The sequence below is a fragment of the Colobus angolensis genome, unplaced genomic scaffold (genome assembly GCF_000951035.1).
Source record: "Colobus angolensis palliatus isolate OR3802 unplaced genomic scaffold, Cang.pa_1.0 Scaffold314, whole genome shotgun sequence".
Taxonomy (NCBI): domain Eukaryota; kingdom Metazoa; phylum Chordata; class Mammalia; order Primates; family Cercopithecidae; genus Colobus; species Colobus angolensis.
Genome location: NW_012116422.1, coordinates 1,548,381 through 1,565,790, shown reverse-complemented (window position 1 = coordinate 1,565,790; position 17,410 = coordinate 1,548,381). Strand labels below are relative to the sequence as shown.

At 35.7% G+C, this 17,410-nt stretch overlaps 1 protein-coding gene across 3 annotated transcripts in view; it reads left to right on the top strand.

Moving 5' to 3' along the window:
- The window catches only part of KIF3A (kinesin family member 3A), a 44,597-nt gene extending 28,969 nt beyond the window's left edge, over positions 1-15,628 (top strand). For 2 of the 3 annotated variants that reach the window (XM_011951076.1, XM_011951075.1), the window contains 9 exons: positions 1,829-1,837; positions 4,672-4,828; positions 5,230-5,410; positions 5,626-5,736; positions 6,080-6,205; positions 7,618-7,671; positions 8,024-8,092; positions 8,988-9,112; positions 11,575-15,628. In XM_011951076.1, coding sequence (XP_011806466.1) covers positions 1,829-1,837; positions 4,672-4,828; positions 5,230-5,410; positions 5,626-5,736; positions 6,080-6,205; positions 7,618-7,671; positions 8,024-8,092; positions 8,988-9,112; positions 11,575-11,623 — 881 coding nt within the window. In that variant the 3' untranslated portion in view covers positions 11,624-15,628. The remainder of the gene's footprint in view (positions 1-1,828; positions 1,838-4,671; positions 4,829-5,229; positions 5,411-5,625; positions 5,737-6,079; positions 6,206-7,617; positions 7,672-8,023; positions 8,093-8,987; positions 9,113-11,574) is intronic. The other variant, XM_011951078.1, reaches the window with a different exon arrangement.
- The last annotated feature ends 1,782 nt before the right edge of the window (positions 15,629-17,410 follow it).

The window sequence follows — 17,410 nt, the reverse complement described above, 5'->3', positions numbered from 1 at the left end:
TTTTTTTTTTTTTTTTTTTTTTTTTTGGAGTCTCGCTCTGTCGCCCAGGCTGGAGTACAGTGGTGCAGTCTTGGCTCACTGCAAGTTCTGCCCCCCGGGTTCACACCATTCTCCTGCCTCAGCCTCCTGAGTAGCTAGGACCACAGGCACCTGCCACCACACCTGGCTCCTTTTTGTATTTTTAGTAGAGACGGGGTTTCACCGTGTTAGCCAGGATGGTCTTGACCTCCTGACCTCGTGATTTGCCTGCCTCGGCCTCCCAAAGTACTGGGATTACAGGCCTGAGCCACCGCGCCCAGCTGATTTTAATAAATTTTCTAAGGTATGATTAGCGAATGCAGAATCACGAGAAGTTTATGCAGGATCCATCTAGACTTATTTCAAACTTAAAGGCTTTTGTTAAAACCTAGTTGAATTAAGTTGAAAAGTATTACTTAATTTATTTATATTTTATTTTCAGAAGGGGAGTAGTGTTGCTTTCTTGTACCAGCCTGCAGCTTACTGTCTTTTAAAGCATTATCTGTATACTTACCCTTTCAAAACGAATGACAAAAATAATTGCTTGTTGTTCTTATGCTTTTAGCTTTCTAGAAGAAGAATTCCAAAAATATTAGAAATTTCTTTCTCTATTGACAATTCATAGGCAAGTTACCAAAACAATTCATTTCAAAGGATAATTTGTAAAATACTTGGAATTGCATTAGAAACCACATAGAGGTATTACTTTGTATAATAAACTGTGAAATATGAGAAAATATTTGAGTGGGAGGCATTGCAATTTAGTTTTCTGTTTTAAAACTTAATTATTAAAGAGTAGTTATATGAAAGTATGTTATGAAATGAGTTGTACTTTGTTTAAGAAGTTTTAATTCCTATTTGCATATCTAGCACATAATTTTTTTGTTGTAATGTGGCCGTGTTGGTAAAGTGGAGAGGTGGTTGTCCTAGCATGTGGTTGCTGTGTGTAAATGGTGTGTACCCTCCCTTTTAAATATCTGAATGGCCTTTTTAAAAGGTGTTTCTTGCTTGAATCATTGACACTGACTCCTATAGAATCATTGTTTGTAATTACCCTTAGCAGTCTACTAATAGAAGGAATGTAAGTTCGTTACTGTACAGGTATACTTCATTTTACGTAATAATTTTATTTTCTGGAAAAAAAAAAAAGCCCTTAATCCGGTTGGGAAATCGGATGTATTGGGAGAACTTGCTGTCTTTAAAAATTCTTCATTAGACCTTTCTGTTAATCAAATAATTGGGAAATTACTCTAATCTAATTTATCTGTTTGGTTCAGGTTTTTGTGTTAGATTTTCTTAAAGTGAAGCATGCCTGTAATAGATCCATATACAAAAAGAAATATTGAATTGGGACATTTTTGATATGGACAGTGTGAATTTTGTCACTTTAAACATACTAGTTGTTAAAATTGGCTTAATTTTCTGTTTTGCTCTTTTAGATTACTTCCCAGATCTTAGCAGGCTCCTAATTTCATGTCTACTGTTAGCATAACCACATGGTGTTGAACTGTGACCTTTGCAGGACTTGGGGAATCAGTGTGAGCTCTTGAGATTGGCTTGAGTTATAATCTAAGACTAAGTTAACTTTAATATTCTTCCTTAAATGACATCTCTCATTGTGTTGAATATGCTTTCTTTTTACATGGGCTCTATTTCAGTTTTGGTAACGATTTGATTTTTACTTCTACACTTGAATGCTGTTATGTATTTTTCTTTGTTTTACAAGAGAAATAATGTTTTCCTTTTTTTCCTCCTCATCTCTGTGCATATGCTTCCTGTCTGCGATTTGCTTACTACTTCTTATTGCAAGATCAAGCAGGTTGGTGTGATTGATTTGCACTCCACATGGTACAATTATTTATCCTATAAAGAACTATGTTATTTAAATACATTAAATTTTTAAAATTTAATAGTTTTTTTTACCAGGTAAGTATCTTTTGTATTTTTAACAATCTTTCAACTTTAGCTTTTAAAAATAACTTTATTTTTTTTCCTAAATTCTTAAACACCCGTTAAGCCAAATTTTGGAAATACAAGTGTAAATTATTTCACATTCAAACATTTTTCTCCTTTTTTAAAAAAGCCAAGAATCAGATGCCTGGTTATGCCGTGGGTGCTTATGTAATAAAAATGAAATTAATTCAGTTAGGACTACCCTGAAGTTCTTCCCCTTTAACTTACCCTGGCCAGTTTACCTTCACAATATTAGAGCACATGGCAAAGGGCAATAAAAAAATGTTGCTACTTATGTCTGGTTTAATTAAATGCTGTTTATGGCATTAAGTTTTAAAAATATTTATTTGCCTGAAATTTTGTGCTGAATTTTATCATGCATTGTTAGAAATAGATTTCTTTTTTGTTTGGTTTGTTTAATAAGGTTTTTTAAAAAAAAAAGTCTTTTAAAAAATACATGTAAAAGTGACTTTTAGTGATGTCACATTTTTAAATGCCTGGTTAGGAGAGTTAGTACATATTCACATTTAGCTTAAAATACTATTTGTGAAGAAATATAATGATTTATCAGAGTGATTCTGGCTAAAGTAATATGTTACTTAAATATTAGGCTCTTGAAACTAACCCTGGCTATATCTCTTTGATTGTCTTCATGAAAGTGTTACAAGACCACAATAAGACTTTTACTACTAAAGTATCAGTTTGGAAACATACCTGAAAGGTTTTAAATTACTAATGTAATGTATTAATTCATGAACAGTTATGTGTCTTTGTATTTCTACATATAAAATCTTTTAATTAAAAATATCTTTTTATTTTACTGCTTCTTAATGGGTTTTGAAACTGTTTTTAACTATTAAAACAATTAGAACCCTTGAAGCCTGTACATACTACTGTTCATAAGTTGATTAGATCATTTCCTCTATACTGTTAGCATCACTGTCTTCATGCATTTATTATTTTTATCTTAATGTGTGTCCCATTTTGTCTTTAGATACTTATAATTCTGAGGTGGAAAGCAAGTTACACTTTTTAAAATGTGTATACTTACTATATATCTGAACTGATACTTTGTAGCTTCAAATTTCTAAGACATAGTATAACTAATGGGAAGTACTATGGGAATAGTAGTTAAATTATTTTAAAGTTATTTTTCAATAGCTAATTCGTAAGATTCAATATGGATGACTGTGCCAAACAAGCCAGTAAATAGAATCAGTCTACATCCTGACTTTTGGAATGCAATTAATCACACCACACCAAAGCATGAATTTGGATCAGTGCTTTTATTTACTCTTTTGTTTCATTTGTCTCGTGCCTTAGGTTTGCTTTGGACTTAGAGTTCTATAGAAGTAATGTATTTTAAACCCTTGAGTTTTTTACATAATTTTGTCCTGAAGAGTTAAAGCCTATTAATGATTCTTCATTTCATAGTTCCTGAAAGAATATACCCAGTTATATATCTCCATCATAATGGTTTTTCAGTTCTTTTACCTTGTTAGGTGGTGGGGGGTTAGCTTTTGGGTGGAGACATTGACAATTTATAAACTCTTATGATTTACCCTCTTCTTCTGTAGTTCTTTGGGAAGGAAGTTAAGAATGACAGAAAGGTTCTAGGAGAGCCTCAGACCAATTCTATGAAAAATTTTATTGGTTTTCTGAAGGAATGTATGTTTCTAAGAAACTGTATGACCAGAAATGAATTGTCTTTGATTCAGTTTCATAACCAGTTTAATAAGCTAGTTTTATTTTCTCTTTTTTATTTGGATTTTATGATTTTGAAATTCATTAATAAACTTTCTTTGAGCACCTATTACATGGATGTAAAATACTTTATTAGACATTATTAGCAAAAATAATTAATTGGAAGCCGTATTCCAGCTTTATTATTTGGTAGCATTTCTACTTACATTTGACACTTGGCATGGTTACTCTGACTTAGGGAGCCTTCGAGTCTTGAGTTTGACATAATAGCAAGCTATTTTAGTTGTTCCTTTAGTGTATGATGATATATCTTGACCGCTCAGCTGAGGAGTGAAATACTTGGTTAATTACTGTGTATGTAACTGTTACATAATTACATAGCATAGAATTTTTTCCTTTGAAAGTATGCTGTGAAATAAAATACTTTAATGTTATTTAACAAAAATTTTAGAACAACTCTGAAAAATATATTAAAACTACTTGATACAAATTCTGCTTGATATTTTTATCTGTGCGTTTTATACCTATATATGACTTTTATTCACTTGTTTTATGTGAAATTGGGAAAGATATTTTAAGGAGTCGCTTGATTTTGTACTTGGTTGTCAAGAAAAAGTAACTGAAGAATCATGTTGCTTTTTTTAAAACCTGTGTTTGTTATCTGGGGACATAAATTTTTTTTTTTTAATTTGGCTTTCCTGTTAATCTTTCTTTTCCTATTACTTACCTCATCTATTTTGCTTCTCTTTCACTTTTGTTCTTAGTTATCATTGTACAATTGGACAACAGTTTGAATTTAGTAATGAGTTACAAAGTTCTTCTAGGAACATAATAAATGGAAATGCATGGTATTATTGGTTTGATTTCCTTAAAATATTGATAATTGGTTTTGTATTATTGAGGAGTGTAGGCATTTCTACATTGAAGGAGGTAATTTATATAAGTCTGAAACATTGACTCATTGTAGTGATTGTTGCAATTAAATGATTCAAATAGGAAAAAAGAAAGTATCCCCAGACAAGATGATTGAAATGCAAGCAAAAATTGATGAGGAGAGAAAAGCACTTGAAACAAAGCTCGACATGGAAGAAGAAGAAAGAAACAAGGCTAGAGCTGAATTAGAGAAACGAGAAAAAGATCTTCTTAAAGCCCAGTGAGTATTATTGGATTGAGATGAATTCATGATTTAAATTTCTGTTTTTTCATAGGATATATAAAATAGGAAAATTGAATAGTAATTAAAAGCTTCATTTTTGTCTCCAGTGTAACTATTTTTGGATAGAAGGGTCTATTGTATATAGTGTATTTCTAAAAACTAGATCTGTTTTGATTATTTTATTTCTGCGTGATAGGAGAACATATCAATGAATTAGAATGAGTTACACTTTAAATTAGAAATTGATACTACACAGTTGTATAATTTGGTAGAGATGTTACATAATTATATTTGTATTTTGAAATTGTATATCCAAATTTTTGTTAAATTTTGGGAAATGATATTAGTAGAATAATAGATGATCCGTGAATATAGAGTATCCTCATTCTAATCAACAGACAAGAGCATCAGTCTTTGCTGGAAAAATTATCTGCCCTGGAAAAGAAGGTAATTGTTGGTGGGGTTGATTTGTTGGCCAAAGCTGAGGAACAAGAGAAACTTCTTGAAGAATCTAACATGGAACTGGAAGAAAGGAGGAAAAGAGCAGAGCAACTTCGCAGAGAACTTGAGGAAAAAGAGGTAATGTGACTTTCTGTTTTTAGTTCTGTATTTTGCCGGAGAGATTTAACTTTTCTAGTGGAAAGCTAAATATCTATAATCGTATTGAAATTTTAAAGCATGTTTATGGATTGCTTTGAAGATCAGAGTTGCTAAGATCATTTATGTCATTTGTTAAAGAATTAGATATTTGATTTTACAAAGAAAATTCTGAAGTTTACTAATTTTTGTCATAGCAAGAACGCTTGGATATTGAAGAAAAATATACCAGCTTGCAAGAGGAAGCACAGGGAAAGACCAAGAAGTTAAAGAAAGTTTGGACTATGCTGATGGCTGCAAAATCAGAGGTTGGTTCTCTTAGAAATTACTTACTAATGCAGTTCTGAATTTTTTAAAAAAGAGTTGTTTGATTAAGAATTTATAAGTAATCATAATGTGAGCTTATAATTTAAAAGAAATAAAATATTTATCCTTTATGTGCAATTTTAAATTTTATCTATTAGGCTAAGTTGTTTCTTTTCAACCTTAACAAATAGTGTAGATGCTGATAGTGTCACGCTGTTTATCACTTTTATAAAAGAACTAGGTAAGCTCTCACAAGGTCTCTTAGACGAGCGTCCTATGCGAGATGGTGCTGTTTTGTAGTTAAAGTCTTGTTTGTTCATAATATTTCTATGGATTTTCTGGTAGATGGCTGATCTTCAACAAGAGCATCAGAGGGAAATTGAAGGCCTACTGGAGAATATTCGGCAACTTAGCCGGGAGCTTCGACTTCAGATGCTTATTATTGATAACTTTATACCTCGGGATTATCAGGTAAAAAGGAAGTTCTCTGCCCCAGATAGTCACTTGACTGGGGTTAAGGAACAAGGATTTCTAATTTAATTGATAGTAAATACTTCAGTTATTGAATGTACAATATTTTGAACAAATGCCATCACTTTTCACTTTAGTTGTTAACTTTTCTTAATACATAATCTGTGTTTGAGTATCTAAGGATCTCAATGAGAATTTTTTAGCCTTTTAGATGAACTCAGATTCATGTATACGCAATCAGAATCAAGGTGTAAGTCCCATTCCTACATTCAGCGCCCAGCATCGTACAAGTAAAATAAATGGAACCCCTATGCTACCTTTTTCTCCCTGCTGTGGATGCTGATTCTTTTGTGTGTGTGTGTATGTGGTAAAATGTAGATAACATGAAATTTACCATCTTAGCTATTTTAAGTGTGCAGTTCAATGGCATTTAGGACATTCACATTGTTGTGCAACCTGCACCATCATTCATCTCCAGATGGATGCTAATTCTTAGTACTAGTATGATTTTAAAATCTCAGCCTCTATTTTTTTTTTAATCCAAAATTTGTCTTTCCAGTACATTTTGGTAAACTTTAACATTATGATTTTTTTTTTTTGTCAGGGAGACAGAGTCACCCTGTTGCCTAGGCTGGAGTACAGTGGTGCGATCTTGGCTCACTGCAACCTTCGCCTCCAGGGTTCAAGCGATTCTCATGCCTTAGCCTCCTGAGTAGCTGGGATTACAGGTGTGCACCACCACACCCAGCTAATTTTTGTATATTTAGTAGAGATGGGGTTTAGCCATGTTGGCCAGGCTGGTCTTGAATTCCTGATCTCAGGTGATCTGCTCGTTTTGGCTTCCCAAAGTGCTGGGATTACTAGGTGTGAACCACCATGCCTGGCCAATTTTTTTAAAAATCTGTTTTGAATCTCAATACAACTTTAAGAAATTTGTCTGAAAATAAGTCTTAGTCTTTTTTTTTTTGGACCTTAGGTACATGGAATTAATCCTGGATTCATGGTATATTCTCCTTATTGGTCCTTGGATGGCCTGCTTTTATTTAGTTATTTTTGTAATGTTGTAATGAACTCATCACCCAAAACAAAAGCTAGGACCCTGGTAATAACCTACTTCTAACCAAACAGTTTCCCCTTCCCTTATTTCATTCCTTTGCCTCTTCCAACCCAAGGTAATCATTATCTTGATTCCAGAGTGTCTCGTTCTGTTGTTTTTTCATTTTTATTTAGTTTTATTGCATCTACATCCATTCCTAAGAAATATATATTTTAGAATTTATAAAAAGGTTATATCAGTATATAATGTTTTGAGACTTTTATTTCTCAATGTTATTAAGATTTTAGTTTTATGACTTCAATATTTTAAATGTTATTAAATATTAAAAATAGGCTCTCTTTCACCCTTTTAAAAGGAAATGATTGAAAACTATGTCCATTGGAATGAAGACATAGGAGAATGGCAGCTAGTGAGTATTACCTTAGTTCTTTCATGAGAGTACTTCCTATGGTCTAGATATTGTGCTGGCTACAACAGGGAGGAACGTGGTCCAATGGATGAATCAGATGAGAATCCAGTAGGGCAGATAAAATATTTTTCTAATTCTGTGTAATTAATTGTAACATACAGATCATGGTCTGGGTGGAAATGGTCAGGGTCAGGGGCTATGTGGGACTAAGTGACCTCTGGGACCCTTTCTGCTCCAGCATTGAAGTCATATTTTACTAGTGTAATATTAGGATTTCTCAGTTAGTTGCCTAACTCACAGTATTGATTACTAACTAAGACATTTCTCTCTCTCCCCCTTTTCTTTTTTTGAGAAATGTGTTGCCTATACAGGAAATAACATGAGGAAGCAAACCCCAGTACCTGATAAAAAGGAGAAAGATGTAAGAGTACTTCTTTAAAAAACACAAAACTACAGTTGTTTCTTTATAGGAATATGAGTCATTAAATTGTATTATCAACCTGATATCTGTTAATCAGCTGTGCTGAAAAATGGGCTGATCTTTTGGGAATAAAGGCTCTAGGATGGGGTGATGAGGAGGACCGTTCTGTTTACCATCAGTCTTGATGTCAGGCTTGTTCCCACCGTAAGAGGGCATGGAGTCACTCTTTGGAGTCCTCTTTTCACTACCACTCTGGGTCGTAGGGTTATGGGTAGAGACTAGAATGTGTCTTTCTTTCTCTTCAAAGCTAGTTCTAGTCATAGGTCAAGAAGAGGAGGGAGCAGGCCGGGCGCGGTGGCTCACGCCTGTAATCCCAGCACTTTGGGAGACCGAGGCGGGTGGATCACAAAGTCAGGAGATCGAGACCATCCTGGCTAACATGGTGAAACCCCATCTCTACTAAAAAAATACAAAAAAAATTAGCCGAGCATAGTGGTGAGCGCCTATAGTCCCAGCTACTCTGGAGGCTGAGGAAGGAGAATGGCGTGAACCCGGGAGTCGGAGCTTGCAGTGAGCTGAGATTGTGCCACTGCACTGCAGCCTGAGCGACAGAGCGAGACTCCGTCTCAAAAAAAAGAAGAGGGAGCATCTTTAAGAAAAACAGCAGCAGTTTTTCTTTGTGTGGAAGGAAATTTATAGTGTGTCAGGGCTTCTTAACTCACCAACATTTGGTGAGTACGTTTTAGATACCGGAATTAGAAGATGATGTTGTTAGACATTTCTTTGGTTTTAGTTTCTGCAGGTTTTTTTGGGGAGTTTATTCAGTATTTTAAATCTTCCCCCAAATCTGGCTTAACTCTTTCCCTTAAGAGTGCTTTTTGTTTGTTTCTTTTAGCCCTTTGAAGTGGACCTTTCTCATGTGTATCTTGCCTATACTGAGGAGAGTCTGCGTCAGTCTTTGATGAAACTAGAAAGACCACGAACTTCAAAGGGGAAAGCAAGGCCAAAGACAGGGAGAAGGTAAGGACTGTCCTTGAATCTGATGTGATGAAGGCATTGAGGTATTCTAATTAGATACATGTACAGGAAGTTAACATTTATTTAGTTAAAACATAATACATATTTTAGCTGATTTATTAAAAATCAAATTCCTGGCCAGGTGCGGTGGCTCATGCCTGTAATCCCAGCACTTTGGGAGGCCGAGGCAGGCAGATCATTTGAGGTCAGGAGTTTGAGACCATCCTGGCTAACATGGTGAAACCCCCGTCTCTACTAAAAATACAAAATTGACCAGGCATGGTGGCTTGTGCCTGTAATCCCAGCTACTCGGAAGGCTGAGGCAGGAGAATCACTTGAACCTAGGTTGTAGTTAGCCAAGATCATGCCACTGAACTTCAGCCTGGGTGGCAGAGCAAGACTTGGTCTCAAAAAAAAAAAAAAAAAAAAAAAATCGAATTCCTTGTGTATTAGAATTTGAGTAAATAAAATCTGGCCAAAGAATTAAGGTCTTCCAACTTCTTAGGTTACTGAGTAATAGAATTTATTTTTAATTCACTCTGTTATTTCCAAAATGTATAATGGGTTTAATTCCTTAATTCTTAGACTAATTCTTCTTATGAAATGCTAATTAATTTGCCTGTTTGGTCTCCCAAGGTATTGTATTCAGCTGGTTAGTTTTTCTGTCACAGTACCCCAAGAACCTTGATTTCCTCAGTCACCAGCTAAGGAGAACTTCCTTGGACATTTTCCCCTCTCCTTTGGGCACTGGTTTTGACTGTTGGGTAGCCTGCATGTATCATCCCATAAGCTCAGGGAAATCGGGATATGGGAGTCCTGGGCTGGAGCTTATTTTTTCCTTTCCCTTTCCTACATCAAGGACTGTTCAGTTTGTTTAAGCTGATTTTAAGACTCTGGGGCTCCTGAAATGTAGAAAATAATAAGCTGCTTTGTTCCCTACTTTGAGTGCATGGACTTTCAAGTTACATGTGGGATGAAGTTGTATGGTTTTGATATTTTTGTGTTACATAATCTCATAGACATGACTTAACACTTACAAATTTGGGAAGTTGAACTCAGGGTTGGGCAAACAGTTGAATATTAAAAATGTACAAATTTTTACATTCTTTAGCGTTTAGGTGAGGGGTTAAAAACTTTCCTATACCAACGCATGCCATGCATATTATGAGTGAAGCAAATCAGTTCTAAGAAACACGAGTCCCTTTAGATGTATCTTTTACTTTTCCATTTTTAATAAAATGACAATGCAAGTGTGATGATAATTGGTAAGACATTTGTCCTCAGCGTAGGAGAAAAATTGGCAGTGGTGAGCAGTCCTGTCTAAAGTGAGTGGCTTCCTAGTTATCTATGGACATAGAGGGCTCTTTGTTTCTGGATCTTCTCTTTTCTTTTTTTTTTTTGAGATGGAGTCTCACTCTGTTGCCAGGCTGGAGTGCCCTGAGTAGCTGGGATTACTGGCACCTGCCACTGCACCCGGCTAATTTCAGTATTTTTACTAGAGATGGGGTTTTGCCATGTTGGCCAGGCTGGTCTCGAACCCCTGACTTCAGGTGATCTGCCCACCTCAGCCTCCCAAAGTGTTAGGATTACAGGCATGAGCCACCGTGCCTGGCCTGGATCTTCTCTTTTCTAAGGAAGAGCCAGAAATTGGAATTATTTACTTGAGATCTCTCGGTTTTACTTTTTTTTTTTTTAACTATATGGACCCTAAAGCAAACGAATAAATAATATGATAAGATATTTGAATACATTTTCCAGAACACCCATTTTAAGATATGTCATTTTTTTAGTTTAACATTAAAAAGATCGTGTAGCCCAATATTATATGAGCCAAACTCACCATCTCTGTTTAGTAGAATTGGCCTGCTATAACCATGGAAACCCTAAGAAAATGATAGCCATAAACATGGATGAATACATGCATTAAATGGTTTGTTGATGTTATATTACATTATATGATAGGTTCAATGTGATGTTCCTCATTAGAAACACATAGTTAGATGGTTTGGTCAAAATTGCAATAAATATAATACATTAATGTAGCATTTCCGTAAGTCCCTACATACGCATCTGTGAGGTGTTGCCTGAGATGATTTCCTCTGAATGCATTTGTACCTTTCGAGTACCTCAGAAGAGATAATCAGGGGGTTCAAATCTGGCAAGCATGCAGCTCACTTGGCCTGGCCACATGACCTAGTCCAGTCTTGGAAATTATCACCTGTCCTATCCCTCACTATCTGGCGTAATGGGGTGGGCTGCCATCCTCTTGCATTTACTCTAAGTCAGCTTCCTGTAGCCTGAAAAGGTGAGCATTAATTGAACACTTACCATGGTCAAATGTGTCCAATTTTGGCTTGTTTCCAGACTCTATACAGGCCACCCCATATTTTCTATATAATGTAAAATGTTTGCATTTCAGTCTTTTAGGAAAGCATTCATGCTTGCTTTTTTTCTTCTCCAAACAGAAAGCGTTCTACAAAGCCTGAAACTGTAATTGACTCTTTACTACAGTAAATGTTACAGACTTAAAGTCAGAATAAAAATTAGTGATATTCTCATGCCTGTACAAAATCTTTAATTAAAACAGTGAAGACTTCTCTATAATTTCAGTTGATGGAAACTGTAGATCAATGAATAAGACTGGAAATAATAATTTGCTTAATAACTTTTAGTCTACATATATTAATATAACATTAAAATTGTACAACTGGTGATTGTTCAAATTGTCGTACTACTACTCTTCAATTGTACTGTGCAGGGAAGTTGGGGGAGCAGTTCATACTATAGAGAGTTATAGTTTAGATGTGTGTGTAAATCAATTAGTTATTTATCCAACTACTGTATATTTAGGTAACTAGAATTTCAAAATAGAAAAAAAAAACTGTGTCCTGTTTTGCACATAGAAAGAAGCAGATCAGATTGTCCTATGTTACACTGTTATATATGAATGTTTGGACTGTACATCTAAGAAATGATTCCGTCCTAACACTAACCCACCCAGCCTGTTTAAACACATTCTAATGTCTAACATTTGTTGCATTTTAAGTATGAGATGACTGATCTTATTGATGTTCTGTAGAAAATTTTATAATTTAACAATCTTTGCGAGTATACATGTTTTTTAAAAAGTTGAAAATGTTTCATCTGAACCTTTCCTAACTTTTTTTTGCCAGTTTGAGTTCAAATCAAATACATCTTATGTTCTGGTTTCATGTTCTCTTGAAATACTGAATTGTACGTAAATATAAAGGATCTACTGTTGCAGAAAATTAAAAGCTAAGTACTGCTCAGTTATCTTTGCCTGCATGTGTATTTTTAAAAATTCACTCTGAAGTGTAACTTACGGATGCTTTTTTTTGAGTTCTAAATTTTGGTGGGAATTACTTTATATCTCCCAGTTGAGAAGGGTCTCCATTTTCCAGAAAATACAACTAAGCAAGAAAAATATCTTTTAAATACTTTGTCTTTAAAACACTTTTTATTTTGTTTTTCTGTTTTAAAAATAAAATATTATTTTCTGAATTTCTTCTATTGAGTAATCCAGTTAGACCATATTCCTCTACAAATAAAAACTATGTTGATTTCATAGTAAAGTAAGTTGTAATAGAATTATTTTTTTCTGTTGTTGGCTGCTTATGAAATTTTTATTTTTTTTTTTTTAAAGTTATGCTACTCCTGGCTGGGCACAGTGGCTCACGCCTATAATCCCAGCACTTTGGGAGGCCGAGGCAGGTGGATCACTTGAGGTCAGGAGTTCGAGACCAGCCTGGCCAACATGGTGAAATCCTGTCTCTAGTACAAATACAATAATTAGCTGGGTGTGGTGACACACGCCTGTAATCCCAGCTACTTGGGAGACTGAGGCAGGAGAATCGCTTGAACCTGGGAGGCAGAGGTTGCAGTGAGCCAAGATGGCATCACTGCACTTCAGCCTGGGTGATAGGGCAAGACTCCACCTCAAAAAATAAAAATAAAATTAAAGTTATACTACTCCAAAACCACTTAATATATGTTTTGTGGTTTTCAAAATTATGTAATCAGCCCTGAAACACATTGGTTGAAAATATTTTGAGACTTTATAAGTTAGTATTTATTAAATTAATGTTATTTTAATAAGTTTTGTTAAATCCTAGTTTAAATGACAAAGCTGTGTATAGAGTAGGGGTGAGTGAAGGTGGAGTACTGGTGAGGTGGTAATAAAAATGTATCCATAAATTTAAAGTCCATTCCATAATTGGAATACTGAATGTCCTGTGTGTGGTGAACATTTTCTAGGTGATTAGAATTGCATTTCACTGGCAGCATTTATTTGTGGTATGTAAGATAACTAGAAGTTTATTACTTAACTCTGTGGGGCATTGTTTAAATACTGTGAAGAGTTGAGGTAAATATGTGTCTTGTAAAAGCTTTGTGTAATCAGAATATTTTGGTAATTATAAAATGTTTTTGATGATACACATTTAACTCTGTTAGTAATTACTCTAAAGATATCTTAATTTTACCAGTTTTAAAAAAAATGCTTCTTTTTAAAAGTTCATGTTTCTAACCTTTACAATTCAGTTAATAGGAAAGGAGTAACTTTTAAATCAAGCTTTAAAACATGGAAATTTAAGCCAGTATGTTAGATATTTTTTCTATCCTACCCTACCATGATAATAAAAAGAAATCTATAAAAAGTCTAAATAAAAAGCCGATCTATAGAAAGTCAATTGAGAATTTCTTAAAGCAGGCTACTATAGCAGGGATGTTTGTTTGGAGACAGAGTCTTGCTCTGTTACCTAGGCTGGAGTGCAGTGGGATGATCTCGGCTCACTGCAACCTCTGTCTCTTCAGCCTCCTGAGTTGCTGGAACTACAGCTGTGTGCCTCCATACTTGGCTAATGCTTGTATTTTTTTGTAGAGAGGGGGTTTTGCCATGTTGCCCAGGCTGGTCTCTAACTCCTAGAGCTTAAGTGATCTACCTGCCTCAGCCTCCCAAAGTGCTGGGATTACAGGCGTGATTATAGGCCTTGAGCCACCACACCCCACCTACTATAGCAGTTTTTAAAAAAAAACATTATGTTAAAACTGATTATACCAGATGGACGTTAAATATCCATCTCAGAAATACCAAAAATTTGATATTCAACCCTGGCCTGAATTTTTTTTTTTTTTTTTTTGAGACAGAGTCTCACTCTGTCGCCCAGGCTGGAGTGCAGTAGCGCGATCTTGGCTCATTGCAACCTCCGCCTCCTGGGTTCAAGCGATTCTCCTGCCTTAGCCTCCTGAGTAGCTGGGATTACAGGCGGGCGCCACCACGCCCCGCTAATTTTTGTATTTTTAGGAGACCAGGTTTCACCATGTTGGCCAGGCTGGTCTCGAACTCCTGACCTTGTGATCTACCCGCCTCGGCCTCCCAAAGTGCTGGGATTACAGGTGTGAGCCACCACACCTGGCCTCAAGCCTGGTCTGAATATCTATATGCAAATATGGGACACTGACTTCAGAGCTATTCATTTAGCTCCAGTCATAGCAATTCTATAGTTTCCTCCCATTTACTGTGTCTCTGTCCATATATGAAATGTTTTGTACGGTCAGTGTTAATTTCATGAGACAATATAGATGAACATACTTGCTCATTTTTTGAAATAAATATGCAGATTTAAAATGAGTGGCACATACATATAAATAGGTTATTGAATGGGTATTCTCTTTTCCCTTTAATTTAAAAAGTAATATTTATTTATTAAAAGGAGCATTGGTAGAATTATTGGTTTATAGTATCTTCTTTAATAATCCTTACAATTACATATACTAATAGGATGTTAAAATTATCATAGTGTTTCCTATTTGTGTTTAGATTCTTATAAAGCATGAGATGAGTAATCAAGGGGAGGGTTGCATCTCCATGTTTGCCCCATGAATAGAATCCATCTGACAAGCCATTTCATTTCCTTTCTGGAGAAAGGGAGTTGTTTTTGTTGTTGTTATTGTTTTCTTTTTGCAGCAAACATTTAAGGTTTTGGGGGAGGGGGTGGTGCTACTTCCTCTGTAACATGTTTTTAAAACTATGATTATGGTTTTTGGTTGTTTTTTGTTTTGTTTGTTTCTTTTTAGTCTGTTTTTAATATCCTTCCCCTTCACTCTTAAGGAAAGTCGTCTTCTTTCCTACAGGGCTGTGAATTAAGGAATGGGTAACGTTTACATTTAAGTACACCAATGTCTGCCCAATTTCCTAGTGTATACATTTGTTTGTTTTTATTTTTTGTTCTTAAAAATACTAGAAGAAAACATAGATGTTTCTAGTGCCTTTGAACTTATACTGTAGTCTGACTAATTTAAATAATGAATAACTTCAGTAGCATTACTATAATACTGTATACTGGCCAGAATTACAAATTGTACAGTTGGTTGCATTATCTTCAAAAGCCACGCTTTCATTGTATTTTATGTATAAATTGTATTTGTTCAAGTTGTATATATTGATATTGTATGTATACATGCAGCATGGTTAAATAAGAATAAAAATCTTTTACCTAATGCCTGTAGTAGTGATCTGCTGCTTTTCTCAACTATCTTTGTGTTTACTTCCACCCTGATATTAATGACCATGTTCTTTGTGCTTGGCATCTCAATTTGTGGTTAAAAGAGGCCTGTGTAATTTCACACCCAGAAATGCTTAATGTTTTGGGTCTTTTAAGCAGAAATCATGAAGCAAATCTGGGAGAGATGCTATTTACTTCTTTAAACTTTTAGGTTTGGCAGTACATGTGAAGGTTTGTTACATAGATAAACACATGTCATGGGATTTTGTTGTACAGATTATTTCATCACCCAGGTATTAAGCCCAATACCCAATAGTTATCCTTTCTGCTCTTCTCCCTCCTCTCATCCTCTCCCCTGAAGTAGACCCCAGTGTCTGTTGTTTCCTTCTTCATGTTCATAAGATCTTACCATTTAGCTCCCACTTATAAGTGACAACATGCGGTATTTGGTTTTCTGTTCCTGTGTTAGTTTGCTAAGGATAATAGCCTCCAGCTCTATCCATGTTCCCACGAAAGACGTGATCTCACTCTTTTTTATGGCTGCATAATATTCCATGGTGTATATGTACCACATTTTCTTCATCCAGTCTGTCATTGATGGACATTTAGGTTGATTCCTTAGAGAAATATGTTCTTTTAATTTAATTTAATTTTAGTTTAGTTTAGTTTAGTTTAGTTTTTGAGACAGAATTCCACTCTTGTTGCCCAGGCTGGAGTGCAATGGCACAGTCTTAGCTCATTGCAACCTCCACCTCTCGGATTCAAGCAATTCTCCTGCCTCAACCTCCTGAGTAGCTAGATTTACAGGCATGCACCACCACGCCCAGCTAATTTTGTATTTTTAGTAGAGACGGAATTTCACCATGTTGTTAAGGCTGGTCTCGAACTCCTGACCTCAGGTGATCCACCCACCTCAGCCTCTCAAAGTGCTGGGATTACAGGCCTGAGCCACTGTGCCCAGCTGGACAAACGTTTTTAAATATGCTTCTTCTCGTTGATAAAATGTATTTTTCACCAAAAACACTTTTTTTTTTTTGGAGATGGAGTTTTGCTCTTGTTGCCCAGGCTGGAGTGCAATGGCACGATCTTAGCTCACTGCAACCTCCACCCCCCAGGTTCAAGTGATTCTCCTGCCTCAGACTTCAGAGTAGTTGGGACTATAGGCATGCGCCATCATGCCTGGCTAATTTTGTATTTTTAGTGGAGACAGTGTTTCTCCATGTTGGTCAGGCTGGGCTCGAACCTCAGGTGATCCACCCACCTTGGCCTCCCAGAGTGCTGGGATTACAGGTGTGAGCCACCACGCCTGGCCCCAAAAATACTTCTGAGTTTTGTTATCCTTTTCATTAGGTGTTTGAGAACAGAAACCATTCTCAGGTCTTAACTTAAGGAAGTGTGTATGTAGAATGTATTCTATGAAAGGTACCATTACTTAGTGGTAACAGTGCCATGATCTCATTCAGAAGCTTAAAGTATCTCCAACCCAGTAACAATTGAGTTTTTGTTAATCATGTTCTTTTGACAAACATTGTTTACCAGGCACTGTGATTGGCAGGCTTAAGAAATTCAAAGTAGAAAACGAGAAATTTTGATTTGTCAACAAGTTTCAAAGGACTTAAATTTTTTTTTTTTTTTTTAGACAGAGTCTTGCTCTGTCACCCAGGCTAGAGTGCAGTGGTGTGATCTCGGCTCACTGCAAGCTCCGCCTCCTGGGTTCATGCCATTCTTCTGCCTCAGCCTCCCGAGTAGCTGGGACCATAGGCACCCGCCACCATGC